Genomic DNA, 17079 nt, shown 5'->3' on the forward strand with positions numbered 1-17079 from the left:
AAAGACCCAACGCAAGAGATGCCTGGGTTTGATCTTCCACGAAGCTCATGGTCCACCCTAAACCACATCCACACAAACCTTGGCAGATGTGGATACCTGACGCACACATTGAAAATTGAAAACTCTCCAGTGTGCGACTGTGGTCATCCAGAACAGGCAGTACAACATATAACGATGCAATACCAAATCCACAAATACGAACGAGAGATTACAGCGATACAATCCCGCTACTCCTGATGCTGTTAGCTGGCTTGAACACCTGAATGTTAAAGTGTAGTTGTTGCTCTACATCTACATCAGCCATATAAAAGAAGAATACTTTTGAAGTATATTAAAAATACAAGACGTATCATGTAACAAAAATCATTTCACATTACTAGAATAGGGGAAAACTACATTGGTGTATTATCACGCAAAAGACAAAAAAACGGGACATCTGGAGAGTTATATATTAATTTCTAGAAATAGCTAACTCAAATTTAGACAGGTGGCAACCAAAGTTGTCCTGGAGATGTTTAACAATGAGGAAAAGTTCCTTAATAACTAAACGTAGTTAATGGGTACTTGTACTTTATCTGTATTCTACGTCCATGCATTTTTAATGATACTAAAAGGAAATGTTAAGTTTGGCTCTCCTTCAACACAGTGAGGGAGGTGCATGTAAATCAAGCAAATAAAGTTACTGGGCATTTCCCAATGATATATTTGTTAAATGTTAATACAATATAATTAAGGTACGTGTACAGCTCTTGTACAGCTGGTTGAAGAGGGCCTGTCCACATCATTCCAGTCATGGGAGTTGTTTGACCATACTTGACCACGCTTGTGAGTGCAGGTTGGAGAAGGCAGGGACCAGTGGTTGGGAGCATATTACAGTACAATGGATTTTGCTGCACTCTCCCTTCTTGCCCACAAAACTTAGCCCATGATACGAATATTATGGCATATTTAAAATACTCCAAAGTGCATGCAGGCGTAAGGCAGTGCATTTTCAGGGCAATGAGCCAAATAACAATGGCACAGTTGTTGTGTTTTTCCACTTTCAGGGAGACTTGACATTTTTTTGGCTATGTTCCATTGCAACCTAGTGCCGTTTCTTTCCCACGATCTGACGAACCAAATTGAGGTTGACTGTGATAATAATGAAGATCAAATTATATATTACATTAAAAAGATCAGTTTATAAAGCATGTCGTTCAATTAATGATGGTTGTAACATGGCAACTCGTAACTCCAGATTTTTTTGGAGGGCAGAGATAATTTCTGGGCTTTCCAGTTTAAATGTGACGTACAGGTGGCATAGTTCAATAGGAACGATATGCTTCTGTGTAACAATTATACGCCCAGCATCACATCTCGATCATTTGATAAGCGCTCGGTGGAGTTGTGTAAAAAAAATTTGAAAAATATTATCCATTTGCAAAGGGTATTTGGGACTCCCATGCAAAATGAGTAATGAAACGGAATATGCTCCCAATCTGATAAAAATAAAGAATGTAGATCTGATAATTACGACCCAATACCCTGCTTGTTTAACGTTATCCTGAAAATGAGTCAGGTACAGTCGTATTATTCTTAGATTCAGGCACTATATGATTTAACATCTCCACTTAAATAGGATTAACGTAAATCGAAAAGCCAATGGTTGGAGTTTTAATGCATGATAGTAAATAAGATGACAATTTTAAACTAAATGGTGTAAGCCATGTCACCACCCAAATAAGGATGTAGAAATCTAAACTAAATGTCTTTTCGAATGGCAATCAACTGCATTTTATTTGCCAAGGGCGAGAGAGTGTTTGAGTGTGGGACTCCAGGGACTCCAGGGACTCCAGGGAGGCAACGTAATGGAAAGACTTACCATAATGGAAAGACTTACCATATATTTTGTCATGCCATGAGCCAATGGTATAATTATGAAACTGGCAAGAACCTTTACTTTCAGACCACACTCTATGCCACAGCTGACCAAACTACCGCCTGCAAAACCAAATATGATTTCTGTCTTGCCAGAATAAATCTATGAAGTGTTCACCTCACTGCACTGTCCTCTATTGGTCTGTTTCTTATAAAATTATCATCTTACATCTCCCTCATATGCACCTCTGTAAAATTAAACAAACTAATTGGCGACAAGGATACTGCGTTGCCAGTGGTGCAAAATGATAAATAACTCACATTCGTCAATAACACCGCCTTAAATGCCCTTCTCTTATCTCACTTCACGATAACTCTATTCAATCACTTCAATGTTTCACTACATCTGGATCTCTTATCTACAGGGCTTCTCTCACCTTAATACAACTTTATCTGCTTTAGGGTTTTTTCTTCACAACTCACGACATATCTCCATCCTCTTTTCTTTCTCGCCTCACTACACCTCCATCACTAACCTGTCGCCTTCTCTCATTTCACATCTCTTGCTACTTGCTTTACATTAGCAGGTGTGCCATGCATGGTTGTGAAATGTTCTAGTGTCACGCCTTTTCTTAACAAAGGCAACGCTATATACATTTCATAGGCTGTTAGTTGACCATTATTTTGCCTGTGGCTCTTAGCATTGTAGAAAATCTGGCTCGTGTTTTCTGGAGGTTGCCAATAGTGATGCCGGCATCATGTTAATGTTTTTGTAAAACTTTGCAGATGGCTGCGTTTTGCGGATATTGCCAAACTTGGCTTATACCCCAACACATCCAAGATGCAATTAAATGGAGAGCCCTTCTTTCCAGACAAAACAATCTAACGTGACATGTCATGACCATTTCTACTAAATAAAAACATCAGCTGCAGTAAGCATTCTATGTTTAACAATAGGAATGCCCCTTTATGCCCAAGCACTCGCAACAACTGGTGGATTTTTTTTTATTTTTCTGACTTCATTAATTGCTTGGTTCTCCACCTTGATAGAAGAACATTTTTGAACGGAAGACTGCAAAGGCAGTTTTTACGATCCATAGATCACAGGTGCAGTGCCCGATCTTGCAAATTAGTGTCCTCAAAAATAATGAGAGGAATTATGCTCCATAAGAAATGGGGTTGTTTGGGCGACCGAAGAAATTTTGAAAAAAAAAATTGGGAGATGTAATTAATTGCACACCTGAAGCTCAAAAATAGAACGTCTCCATGGTTGCATGGAAATGTCACATTATCAACAGTTCCAGTCTAGTACAGTTATTACTGTTACGCACGTTAGTGTTTCAGAATTGGCTCGTGAATTCCATTTTTTTTAAATAAACCTTTCTTTCATATAGGTATTTATTTCTCTATTATATAAATAGCAATATCAATTCCATTATAAGTTGTAAATGGGCAAAATTTGGTCTTCATGAAAATAATGGAATAAAAAAAAGACAGTGGACCCCACTCCTAAATTAGCTTAGTATTTCAAGAGTAAACTGTACCTTTGGGGTGACACTTCTCGAATTACAAAAAAAACAACGAATGCACATGTTTCATACAAACAAAGCTATATAATATTTGTTTGGTCATTCATTACTACTAACAATAGACAACTTTGAAATGGGAGCAAATTTTGAATACGACTCGTGCATCCGTGTCAAATATGGACCCAAAAAAAAAGCAACTCCAACCCTGATGCCACTTGGATAGCCGAATCGAGTCCATGAGAAGTGACAAACACCTCGTGAAAGACCCGGCGCAGAAAATCCCCTCAACTGCATCCGCATAAACCATGGCAGATGCAAATACTTGATGCACGCATGGAAGATGTACATCTCTCCGGTATGCGACTGTGGTCACCCAGAACAGACCATGGAACATAAAACGACTAAATGCCCAATTCACAAATACGAAGAAGGCAATCACAGTGATGCACTCCATGATCCCCGATGCAAATATCTAGCTCAACCATCACCAACCACGCGAGATTATAAGCATCACACACATAAGTTAAACACTGTCCACATGTATATGCAGTGTTCTCTCGAATGTTTTCATTCTGTAATGTTTTATTTTTATTCCTGGTATCCCAAACCTTTGTGCTTTTTATTAACAGAGTGCGAGGTCTCAAATGTACATTTGTGCTTAGATATGTATGCTTATTTAACCTCGTGTCTCTTCAAATGTAACATCCTTATTGCAATATGCTTTTACAGGGCTTATATTTTTTCCACCATTTCCTTTGGTAGTGATGTATTTTATCCGTATATTATGAAGTATTTTATCCATCGCATCATATCTGGCAGTAACAATGGTCGAAGCCTTTCTACTGGAGACTAGATTGTGTTTAGCCTTCAAGCATGACATATCTCCTCATTTGAAATGTGGTTTAAATCCAGTGTAGGGCTGTTGCACGCTCGCACAGAGCATGTGGTTTCTTATATTTAACAGAGCTCTAAAACTGTGGCATTTCATTTTAGTCTAGAATAACTGCAGAAAAATGAATAAAAGTCCCCCCTATTCAAACATTTCTAACAAGAATACTAATTTCACACAGTAAAAACTACTCCCATTGCAAATACATACACTTTTTATTCACTTTCAAATTTTCTGCACGCTGTGGTGCAGTCTTTTGTTATCTTTTATTTTGTTCATAACTAAGAATTTCAACGTATAGCGGGCTGCCGCACAGCGTACCGGCACCAAATTCCTCTCCAAGCTCTGCCGTCCTCTATATATATGCAGGTGTTATCAGTCAACGACTGAGTGTTTAAATGCGGGAAGAAGCTGCAGCACCCGGGGGAAAAACCCACGCATGCGAGGGGGTAACACCATCCCAGGGGTCGGCAACCTGCAGCTCCGGTGCCGCTTGCGGCTCTTTAAGGACTGCTTCATGGCGTTAGTCATGTGAATTTAAGCTCTTGAAATATTCCGTTTAAAAAAAATGCTTCTTCTTGCTATTTTAGTTGCCGACCGCTGCACTTTCCCATAAATATGGAACAGGCGGAGTCCACGTTTGCTTCTTCCGGGGTTTGGCACCTCCTCGATGCCCCACGGAATGGTGGAGTGACAATAATTGTGGTCCACCAACCCTTACTTCGACAGTGTTGGATTACAGGTGAGCGCCACCACCCCATTAAATAGATAATCCCAGGGACATTATTGTTTCAGACAGAGAAAAAGGCATGCAAAGAGTTACATCAGCAGTTCTCAAAAGCAGCCAAAAGCAGTAGGTTATGTAAAAGGCGGTGGTTTTAAAAATGTGACATAGTTCTAATTAACGTGCATTGAGAAGCAGTTGGGTTGCTTTTTTATGGATGAAAGCATTCAGCAACAGTATGTCCACTAAACAAACCCCTGCTCAGACAATATAATGGGACGAAGAAAATGACAAATTACGAAGCACAAGACTTTTCACACACTGCAGTTAGTGTCACATTGTCTGCCCTAATGTAACAGTACCACTTTACAATGCAATAAAACAGAGCCCTTTGTACAAATTCCTTTAAAGAGCAAACATACCTTTGTACAGCATCCTGCAATAAAAAATACCCTCCAATAAAAATGACAGTGCTGATATTGTACACATCACTTTTGAGACATCCTTTGACAAAAGCCACATTAGTTAGGAGAGTTGACCGTAAGGGCCTATAATGAATAAAATAATGGGAGGGTCATGCCAGATTCGGGCGGAAGTGAGGTTACACTCTTGACATTTTCATAAGAAAAAGCAAACAATCTATTTAAATAAAAACCCACTCAAAACATGTAGTTGCAGAATGCGAAATAGTTTAAAATTGTCCTCATCCCCACTTTTATCTCAAATTTACTATTAGTGTCATGGCGTAACACAAGGTATCCGTTGAAATATCTCGCAGAGCGGTGCAACCGTTCATGTTATTGAAGTCAAAGAAAGCAGGTATTACAGAGCTGCCTCTGAGATTCCTTTGAGTGGCCCGGTCTACACAGTAGAGGGCAGAACTCTCCCATCGGCTCTATCGTGAGCGCAATATGTTTGTCACATGGCAGTCAAATCGATATATTTTATTCTCAGAGCTGAACGTCAAATTAAGAGCAAAACCACATGTAATGTAATGATTTTTCTGTACAGTCATTGGTGGCCAGGCTTAGACCAATCATCATATCTCTATGCTTGAGACCTTTATTTCATCACAGGCAACTACTGCCCTAATTCGAACTCAGGCTCTCACGGAAGCCATCTCTGCACAATGTTGGAGCCAAAAGTTCATCTCTGGATATGCAGAATTAAATTATGGGCTAGTCAGCCAGAATTATACCAAACTGCCAGATGTCACACTTGTACAACTGTATGCGAGCCCATGATCATGTCATTACCACCCGCCTTCAGAAATTTTCCAGAAAAAAACAGATTTGAGCAGCTTTTCCTCTTTTCAATCTGCTCACTTTTTGGCGGAGCAATCATATCGGTAGAGCAGTAGCCCATCGAAGAAACAGTAGCAGACAGAGAGCTGCTCAAAGTACTCAGGCCCAGTAGGTCCTATGGTGATGAGGACCAGAAAATAACCTACCATGAGCTGCTCTACTAAAAGTTCCCTGAAGTATGGGCGTTGGAGGACTGAGGGCTTGAAAAGCAGGGAGACTCATTCGACCAACAGTGGCTCACAACCTCACCAACAATATATCTTGAACCCAACACACTTTGTCCCTCCTCACAGAGAATTTGACCTGATGGCACAGAATTTCGATTTAAAGCTTCCGTGACTGCAGGGATTCACATCATTGTTCTTTCGGTAAAGTCACGTAGAAGGGAAATAATAAAAAATAAAACATAATAAAATAAAATTCTCAAGACGTTTCGGCCACAACGCAAGCAGCCGTCCTCAGCTGTCTTTCCGACAGCTCTGTTCTTCACCTGAGAACGGCTGCTTGCGTTGTGGCCGAAACGTCGTGAGAATTTGATTTGACGTTTTGTTTTTATTATTTTATTATTTCCCTTCTACGTGACTTTCCTGTGCAGGCCATATTTTGTTGTTGTCCAACCTGGCTGCACAACTCCTCTGAACTGTCTCCTCGGAACCCAGGTCTTTCTTGCCCTGTCCCTGATTCCCAATAAGCTTTGAGCAACCACCAACATGGTCGCCCAAGATCTTTCAGGAAACTGAGCTCCTTAAACTGGGTTGAGGCTGCCACAGTAATCCTATTGGATACCTATTCATCCTTCAGCTTCTCAAGATCAAGTCGAGAAGGACCAGATCTCGGAATCCTCGTGAACTTCAAATGAACCACGAGTCAAGAACAAGCCCATAGTCTGTGTTTAAGAACTCAACATTTTGGAAAGCTCTGCCATTCTATGGATTTCCAACAGCTATTTACAGGCATATGAACAATATATTTTACTGAATATCCAGGAGTGCAGGTGAGGATGCTGATACCAGGAACCTATGAGTCTCATATCAAGGATGAGGGAACCATTGGTATTTCTGACACCAGACCCATGGGAATTGATACAGGACTCGTAGCCAGGACTGTCAGTGCCAATCACGAACTTTCTTTTCCTGTTAGTATGCTCCCATTGCTGGGTATGACATTCAATAAACATGCTGTGTTTCCAAATTTATATTATCATTCTTTATGATCTTTTTTTTTATGAAACCTCAAATTGCACACTGAAGAAGAGATCTAGAAATGGAGAGCGAATAAAAGATCAAACGATCCTTATGACGGTACCCCTGAGTTGCAAAGAATACAAAATGGCCGAGAAAATTAAATATGTTATTTCTGGGACACTATTTTTTTCCAGGGGTGTACTTCACTTCGCGACTGGGGTACCAATCAATCCGAAATCAGTGCTACTCCGCGATGTCGAAACACAGCGAGGACGATTGCGCCGAAACCCTGAACGCTCGTACGCACCGTGGTGCATCGTGTACAGCTCGTCGAGATGAGTCGATTGCCGCATCGCCGACCATCATGTGACTAAAAATGACTGCATCACGGACATTATGTGAGAGCCGGGGTACTATGGTACCTCAGGGTACTGCCATAAGGTTAAAATATTAATTATATGTAACAATGTAATAAAGATAAGTTAGAATCTGGTCAACTGGCTTATACGTTCATGGTTAAATGCCAGTGTTCAACGGATATACAATTAAGAGAGGAGTATTACCATGCATCAACATTATGGAAACAGCAACACCATAACGTGACGCACGACCAGGGTTAGGGAAGTAGTAAAATACAAGATTTCTCAAGAAAAAAGCAGCATCAAAATAACAAACACTTGATAATAATCGGTGAAGGCTTGTAAAATATCAAACACTAATGTTTCTCAAAACTGATTTAACACTGGAGTGAAAAATGTCAAATGTAAAAAATAGCTCATAACATGTTCGTACATATTAAAACTAAAATAACACAATTAAGTTTATTTGTGGTTATATAATGCAAATTTGACTGTACATTCCACGACCCTATACAGTCCATCAAATTAAGCTGTCACGTGATCAAATGTGCCAGTTGATCAGGTTTTTTTTTTATAAAACTGGAATGTTGAAAAGCAAGCAGAATGTTCCATGTTCTTAAAAAAAACATGTTACACAATACAGATTGTAATGGGCGGGAACATTCAAACACGGACATTTTTCGGTAAAGTCACATAGATAGAAAAATTATAAGTCCCGCCCTCTTACCCTGAGGCTGCACCAATCTCAAGCCTACGTAAGACCTTGTTTCAGTAGCCGTCTCTCCCTCACCTGAAGACGGTCACTTGTGTTGTTATGTAAACGTCGTGATCTATTAAAATTTTCTATCTACGTGACTTTACCGAAAGAACCAAAGAGTATGGATTCCTGCAGTCACGAAAGCCTCAAAGCAAGAAAGGACAGACAAGTGACATATATCCTAATCAGCCCTCAGAATCTTGTCCATTGTGGAATTTATTTTCTTTTGCTTCAAGTAATATCAGATAGTGTCCAAGGCAATTCAGTTACATAACATTAAAGGCAAGTCAGTTACGTAACAATATTTTCTTAAAAGGTCACACATTAGCAATCCAAATAAAATGATACTGTTTGTTCTTTTTATATAAAGTGTATAGTCGTAATACAGTACTTTGTAAGGGTTATGTTTTTTTTACATGTCAATCGACGTCGTGTGGGTCGTCAGTTATTTGGCCATAATTCACCATTGGTCATCGTGTGGATTGCTGATGCAGAGGAGCATAGATATGGAAACATAGTACAGTACAACAATGGAATTTGTGAAGTTTTTGCTGCACGCATCGCAGCCCCACAGCAGCCTACAACAACCGATTACATGATGCATGCTGGTTGCCAATGCAATTGCTACCCACCCTAAATCTATCCTTAGCTCGAGATCTGATGAGATCGGGTATATTCCGGGTGATTTGGCCATGGGCAAGGTTTCTTTACACAAACGACAAAACAACCAGCAAGTAATACAAAAATTAAAAACACAAATCTGAACAAATAACAAATATGAATATACTGTATTTGCATGCACATATATACCGCATACAGACTGTACCATGTCACGCCCTTGTAAAACACAATATTAATGGAAAAGAACTAGTTCCAACCAGTACATATAGTAAATAGAATCAGACGACAGAATAATTAATCTCTTCTGGGCTGGAGAGAAGAAACACTATTTACAAGGCTGTGCAGTACCTTTCAGTGGATGTCTTCTGAATAAATAATAGTCAAGTGAATAGTTTTTGCCCAAAGTAAAAAAAAGCCTCATGTGTGGAATATATATACTGTACTTACATTGTTTTGCTTACATGCCAAGTGCTAATTGTACATGAATAAAATAAACGAGTGAATATGATCATTGCATTAGTTCACCCAAGAAAGACTGAATACGCATTATAACAATGCAAGAGTTGCCTATTTTTGTCACACAAGGGTCTATACTCAAGTGATTTTTTAAATTATGTTTCCAGGGTCTTTAATATATATAATTTTACTCAGCCCTTTGTCAATCCACTGCTGGATGAAGGTCTCCCTCATCCCCATATCATCACGATCAATGGAGTTAAGCTATACTTCTCCATTCTGGCCTGTGCGGATTGATAACGGGGGGAAGGAGGGCTCAGGACCAGGAAAGATATTGCTCGCCACTGAAGCTAGAAATGACCACGAGTGGACCTCAGGCTGTTTGGGTTCATAGCACAGTGAGCTAAACAGTAAACCAACGCACCGATCAAATATGCGGTGGATATATAAACTCAACCATTTAAACTATTTTTTATTTTATCAGGTAAGGCCCACCGAGCTATTTAGCTATTTTTCAGAAGCGACCTGGCCACAAATGATGGCTCAATGAAGTGGCTAATCATGTGCAAATTTACAGCTGCTAAATAATCTAAACGCATGCTCCTATATCTGGAGGGGAAAACCTGAGGACCCGGGAGAAAAATCCACACGACTACGGGGAGAACATGCAAACTCCAAATATACGGGTGTCAGGATCGGGATTGAACCCACGATCTCCTGTATACCAGGCGAGGTAGTTAAGTTGTAAACAGCACACGTGGACAGTTAATTAATCATCATTATTTCGTGCCACAGTTATTTAGTACCTGGTAAATTTAAAATTTGCGAAATCATAGCAGATATGGCTGGGTTGCTGCAGTAATCAAATTGCTGACTCAATCATTGTAATTTGGCTGTGGCGAGCATTCCAACTACCAGACTTTCAAAATACTGTAAAACTCCAGCTCGCCATACTTCGCATTTAGCTGCACCAAGTCATCTAAGGAATATGATTCCTAATGAAATGCATTTTTTTAAGCTAACAGAAGAATGTACATACTTTATACTTTAGAACGCATTAGCTAATATAAAACAGAAATGCACTAGAATGTATTACATTGTGAGTAGTGTTAAACATGTGGAAATTGTAATACATGCATTTAGGGAATACATTACAGCACTGTCGTGGGGGCGGGGGGTGAGGGAACTGTGGTACCCTAAGACAGGCTTGGTGAACGGGGGAACTCAAAAACGGCTCACAGACATCACTCGTCCGCCGAATTCATTACGAATTCATTACGTAGTGTGCCGACTTTTCCACTTCCCCACTCGACTATTTTTCCACTTTGCTATCACTCCGGAAGAGAGCAGAATGCAGGAAATGTGTCAGCTGAGGAAACGAATACTATGTAGTGTCAGCAACCTTGCTGGGCATATGTAAACATTTTATGTTTTTTTTGTTCAAGCATCTTTCACACGGCAAATACTTTACCCATGAATTCTCAACCCCCCCCCCCTCGTCTAAAATGAAAGAAAAATATCCTATTTTGAAATGTGATTTATTGTTCACGTAAAATGTAGACATTTGCTGCCTACATGAGTCATCAGCTTAAGTACTCAATGAAACATTGTGGTAAAATGGCAGTAGCGTTTATTTTTTTTATTTAGCTTGGCAAATATTGCCAGGGGACTTAAAATAATATTTTTAAACATTCTACAAGCTAAGCAAACAGATCTTCACGAACTTTAAATGACATGTGCTTAAGGTTGCCAGCAAACTGTTAAACATTTGTACGTATGACTGTGAATATTAGATGTGCAATTATGTTTTTTTACAAAATGCTCTTGAAGTTAAATGTTGCGTCGACCCAAAATGTCAAGAATAAATTTCTGTAATTCAATACAATAAAAGCTGAATTGTCATCATGGTTTACGGTAGGTTCACAAGGAATTGTGACCTGTTAAGGCAGCGCTACTTGTTCTACGTGATATAAAACGTGTTCACATCACACAAATGAACCGACCTAACATTAAAGTTAAGTTCACCTGGCATATGCCAACTAATAACTAATCATCACGCGATTGCTACTTTAAAACCTTCAGAGCCCTTGGCTCCACTGATTCCCTTCACTGGCTGCCGATTCACATATTTACTGTTAAGTTCTAAAGGTCATGTATACATGGACAAACCCTTTGTCAACACTCCGAGACGAAGGCCTCCAAAGTCTTGAAGGCCTCCAAAGTCGTGCGGGTCACTGGAGTTAATTGATCAAATTTCAACACGGCTGGCGGGCGCTGGTTGGTCAATCTGGGGAGCAAAGTAGTACAGCACTTACTCTTATAGCGCGAGCCTCTGCTACCCATGAGATGATCCCACAGCATTGAATAAAATGTGTTATGCATGGTGATCGCCCATACAAGCACAAACCATGCTCAACCCTACTTAGTGTCCGAGATTTGTCAAGTTCAGGCCCCATTCTGGGTGATTTGTATGCATGTTCAAATTATTTTACACCGCACATAGCCAACCGTGCTAATCGGAGGTGCGATTTGATCGAAGGCTTTCTACAACCGAAGCCGTGTGAACACACATGTAAAATTTTACATCCCTGTGACATGACTTAGGTGATGTTAAAGTGGACATTACGTTAAGTTGTATGCGTAAAGCAATTAGATGTAAAACAACTCTCAAGGTGGCATCTGATGACTGCATTTGACATGCATGCTCTGGCTGACCTGGTGAACTGCGTTGCACATAACCTGGTTAAGGACGTAGACCCCGTACTCTACGCGTTGTCGCTGAAGCACAGGGTGCAGGTAGTAGAGCCAGTGCTTGAGGTGTTCATCTCGGTGCCGGAAGGGGATGATGATGGCCACCTTCTGGCTGGACAGACAATCCTTGGGGCGGAACCGGCCACCCAGCTCCACATTCGGGTTCGACTTCTGCACCTCCTCCAGAGTTGGAGTCTTTGTGAAATCCACCTTTAACGGACCCACTGTCAAGACAGCGCCACAGACAGAGTACTTAAATCAAATATTAAGCAACTAAGAGTTTACAACACATTTGCCATATTCTTGGTTCTTTCGGTAAAGTCATGTAGAAGGGAAACAAAAAAAATACAATTTTCACGACGTTTCGACTGCTGTGAAAACCACAGCAAATTTTCTTGCTGTGGTTTTCACACCTGATGATGATTGCTTGTGTTGCAGTCGAAACGTCGTGAGAATTGTATTGTTTAATATTTTTATTATTTTATTGTTTCCCTTCTACGTGGTGACTTTACCAAAAGAACCAAGAATATGAATCCCTGCAGTCACGAAAGCTTTAAATCAAAACACATTTGCCGTTTGACTGAAAAAATACCTAGACCAAAGCCAGTTAGGTCACAAACTGGTCTTTATTGGTTTAAACTCACAATGTAAACACAGGATAATAAGGAATACCATAGTGAGGTAAGGAATTTCTTGAATATTATTAACATTGACATTCGCATATACTTAGTCAGCGATACATGTAATCCTATATATGTCGCTAGTGATGGGTATATGTGAAGGTTACATTATTGTTATCAAGCTCTGTGTGTACTTAGATGGTGTTAACAAGGGTAACCAAGTCCAGAATCACCACACTGTGCATCAATGTATACTACTACTACCACAGTAATACCATCAGAATCACCACACTGCATCAATGTATACTACTACTACCACAGTAATACCATCAGAATCACCACACTGCATCAATGTATACTACTACTACCACAGTAATACCATCAGAATCACCACACTGCATCAATGTATACTACTACTACCACAGTAATACCATCAGAATCACCACACTGCATCAATGTTTACTACTACTACCACAGTAATACCATCAGAATCACCACACAGCATCAATGTATACTACTACTACCACAGTAATACCATCAGAATCACCACACTGCATCAATGTATACTACTACTACCACAGTAATACCATCAGAATCACCACACTGTGTCAAACTGCTAGTCTATCTCATCATCTGACTCCTCGAGTTCAAAGTCAGGTTTTGGATCATCCTGCAGATTTTGGTTACTGCAGGTCTGTAACCGGCACATGTCTGTGCATGTCAGTCTATTTGACAGGCACGTGCCGCTTGGCATTTTGCATGAATGCACACATGTGCATGCTAGCAGCTCCAAGACCACATCTGGTGCGGGTGGGGAGCGCATTCAGTAAATGGCCAGCTTGCCATCGTCTGTCCATCCATACTCCGTAGGACTTGGTACCACAGGGTTAGCCTGTGGGCAGCACTTCCAGATTGCTGCCTGATAGTTGGCTCATTGAACATGCATGAAGAGAAGTGTCTACATGGTGGCAGCTGGCTGGACTCGACTTCTCCCCTTTTGGTGCAGAAGAGCTGGTAGCGCAGTTCGTTCACCTCACCAATTGCTGCTATTAGCATCATATATGCGACAGGTGGACTGCTCAATTTTCTGGAACAGCTCATCACTCACATTTCATAACTGCCCCAGTCGACAAAGTCTCTTGGCAGGAAGTGTCATTTCTCACCATCTTCAGGGCATTCAGCTTCCCTCGACCGGCAAATGCACTGACAGTGTCGCAGCCTGTGAAGGCGTGTAAGCCAATTAGGCTGTCACAGATGCTGGCTCCAAGTGACCTTGCCAGTTTGCTGATATCGACAAACCGTGTGCGGTTCTGCGTCCGATACTTCTGGTAGATGGGACAAGTGATGTCCTTCTGGAAGCCAAGACAAAGCACCATGACAGTGTCCTCAACTGTGATGATAACTGCCTTTGAGCCAACATTTGCTGCATGCAATGCATGCAGGAGAAGACGGGTGTCAGCTTCTCCATGCGTGGAGTGCAGCTCTGCTACTTGCTCACACTCATCTTCTGTCAACTTGTAGCAGATTTCCTCACAGATCATGTACAACACCTCACCATGCAGCATCTCTCTGTATCGTGGGAGTTTCCACTCTTCCACCAGAAACTTGATCCTTCATATTCACCTTCCTGCTTTCAGCCACCAGGATCACGTGGCTGAACAGGTTTCTATCTGCCTTCAGAACCACATCCTGTGCTTTCTTTCCATGTGCTGTTTTTGTGCTGATGTTGGAGAATGTCTCCAGACTTTGCTTGGTCATCTTGTGGAATTTTACAGATGGTGGGTCCTCAGCTCATCTTGTTTGCTTGAATACCTGGTAGGCATCTCTTCTCCTATCTCAAGAGATCCCTGGTCAGATCAGGTGGAGCCATGGTGCCAGTGGAACTAACCTGATCTGTCTCATCAGGGGACATAGGATTTATCCAGTTATTCTCCATAAGGTCAATGAAGGACTGGGCATCGGCTTCATCTCTATTGATCCTTGGACCTTGTAGATCTGGATGGGACAGTTTGAACTTGCCTTGACCTATCAGGTATCTCAGCTGTCTGAGGTACATGCTTCTGTACTCAGCTGTTAGGTAATATTTGGTTATGGCTCCTGGCTTCAAGCTGAATCCCTTTGTCCCTCCAGCTGTCTGGGTATCTTTGTTCACCATTTCTTCTATAGCTTGGTCAACAGGGATTCGGCCAAAGGGATTGATGGAGCCCAGTTGTACTGATAAGCCTCCTTCCATGAATTCCGTGTACACATTGGGTGTGTGATGGGTAGCAGAGACATCTGGGCATAGTAGTATATTCAGTCACTCATATCCCGGTCAGTTTTCACCTACACAATACAGTACAATCAGAAATCATCATTACTTTGATGCAAAATCTGAATTAATCTGTTGGTACTTTGGTTACACATTGACGGCAGCAGAGAGTTACAACCCGAAACCAAAACTAACATTGATGAAGGGTAAAATTAAGGGGAGGTACTACAGGTGAATAGGCAAAACAAATTCCTGTCCTTTTATCAGAATGAAAAATTACCAGATGAATATACACAAAAATATAAGTTTTTGTACTGTGACTTCCCCCCATTCATTTATGCATATGATGTGTTATCACATTAAATATGCACAAAATTTGCATATTATGTAAAACACAATATTGACTAAGTAGATGAAAACATCACTTTTTGGTTTTGTTTTAATGTGATCAATAACTAATTGGTTGGTAATCTACAGAGGCTTTTGTCAAAATATTATTCTTTCAGTTAATTATGTTAAAATACACTTGATACATGTTAAAAAAACAATATTTTCACCTATTTTAGATATAATACCACATAAAATAAAAATGACAAAATATATCAAGAAATCCCTCTGAACATTTCTAGCTATTACAAGTAGGAAGCAGTATGTAAAATTGTGTGGCTTTGTGTGGCTTTACCTATTATGAAACATTCAAAATGTGATTTTGAGAAAATCGCAATGCCAGTTGTGGCATTCTGATGCTAGTAGAAATGAGATTTGAGAGCAAAGTAAATAGCCATATATAACTAAGCTAGACATCTGCTCCAGAGAATAAGCTTTTCAATTATATGCAATTCAACTACGTTATTTCTTAAAATGCGGAGACAAATTGCGATGAAAGATGCTAAAAAACACTAATGTAAGCTTTTATTTACTTGGCGAAGTTTGTATAAAATCGTAAAAACGTATTTATAAAATAGAAAGTTATCAAATATAAATAAGTTCGTTTTATGATTTTAATCATCAATTATTACCAATAACAAAGTTATGTTATGAAAATTTTCAATTTATAGAAGAAAAATATATAAAAATTGACAAACTGAACAAAAATCATTATCTTTGCCTGTAGTACCTGGCCTTAGCTAATAATCTTAACAGGTACATTAACAATACATTTAGGGTAAAGTTTGCACTTCAGATATCTTTACTGAACAGAAATAATACAGAACCACCAGTACTTGCCTCACCTGCCAGTAAATGATCATGAGCAAACAAGCTGCTAGAAACAGAAGGGAAATAGATAGCGCCAATCTATTCCGGACTTAACTAAGTCACCGAAATTGAAGAACAAGCGTGAATAAATGCAAGAATATGTATGAAATACACGTCTTGGGGACAAACATCCATTTTGTAAATTATTTGTCTTAACAGCAGAGGTGTTGGAATGTTTCATTTGTAACGTTCGGGAAAATAGGCGTGATTGCGATAGGTGCAAAAACAAGATTTCCTGCGAGAAAAATTCAACAGCTGCTCATTTGGAAAGGTTATCACGTATTATTTTACTTCTGTTGGTCTAACAAATAAAATCGCACCATTGAAGTTTTGCCACCTTGGGTGGTACCGATATCTGGTTTGGCCCAAGGACTGTCGGCTCCTGGAGGAGCGGTGCACCGTGCAGGACCTCGCTAGGGTTAATTTGATTTTTGTGACTTGCATGACATTCGTGTGGACTTTTGTTACTTTAAGTGGACATTTTATTTCGGGTTAATTTTATATTACATTGAATGCTAAA

The 17079-nt window shown here is 40.1% G+C and overlaps 1 protein-coding gene across 1 annotated transcript in view; it reads right to left on the bottom strand.

Annotated features, from left to right (window-relative positions):
* Positions 1-17079, bottom strand: part of LOC116948920 (beta-1,4-galactosyltransferase 2-like) — a 34904-nt gene that overhangs the window by 10125 nt on the left and 7700 nt on the right. The window contains exon 2 of the mRNA XM_032966186.2: positions 12420-12655. Coding sequence (XP_032822077.2) covers positions 12420-12655 — 236 coding nt within the window. The remainder of the gene's footprint in view (positions 1-12419; positions 12656-17079) is intronic.

Source organism: Petromyzon marinus, chromosome 35 (genome assembly GCF_048934315.1).
Source record: "Petromyzon marinus isolate PM22_M1 ecotype Great Lakes invasive population chromosome 35, UKy_Petmar_22M1.pri1.0, whole genome shotgun sequence".
Taxonomy (NCBI): Eukaryota; Metazoa; Chordata; class Hyperoartia; order Petromyzontiformes; family Petromyzontidae; genus Petromyzon; species Petromyzon marinus.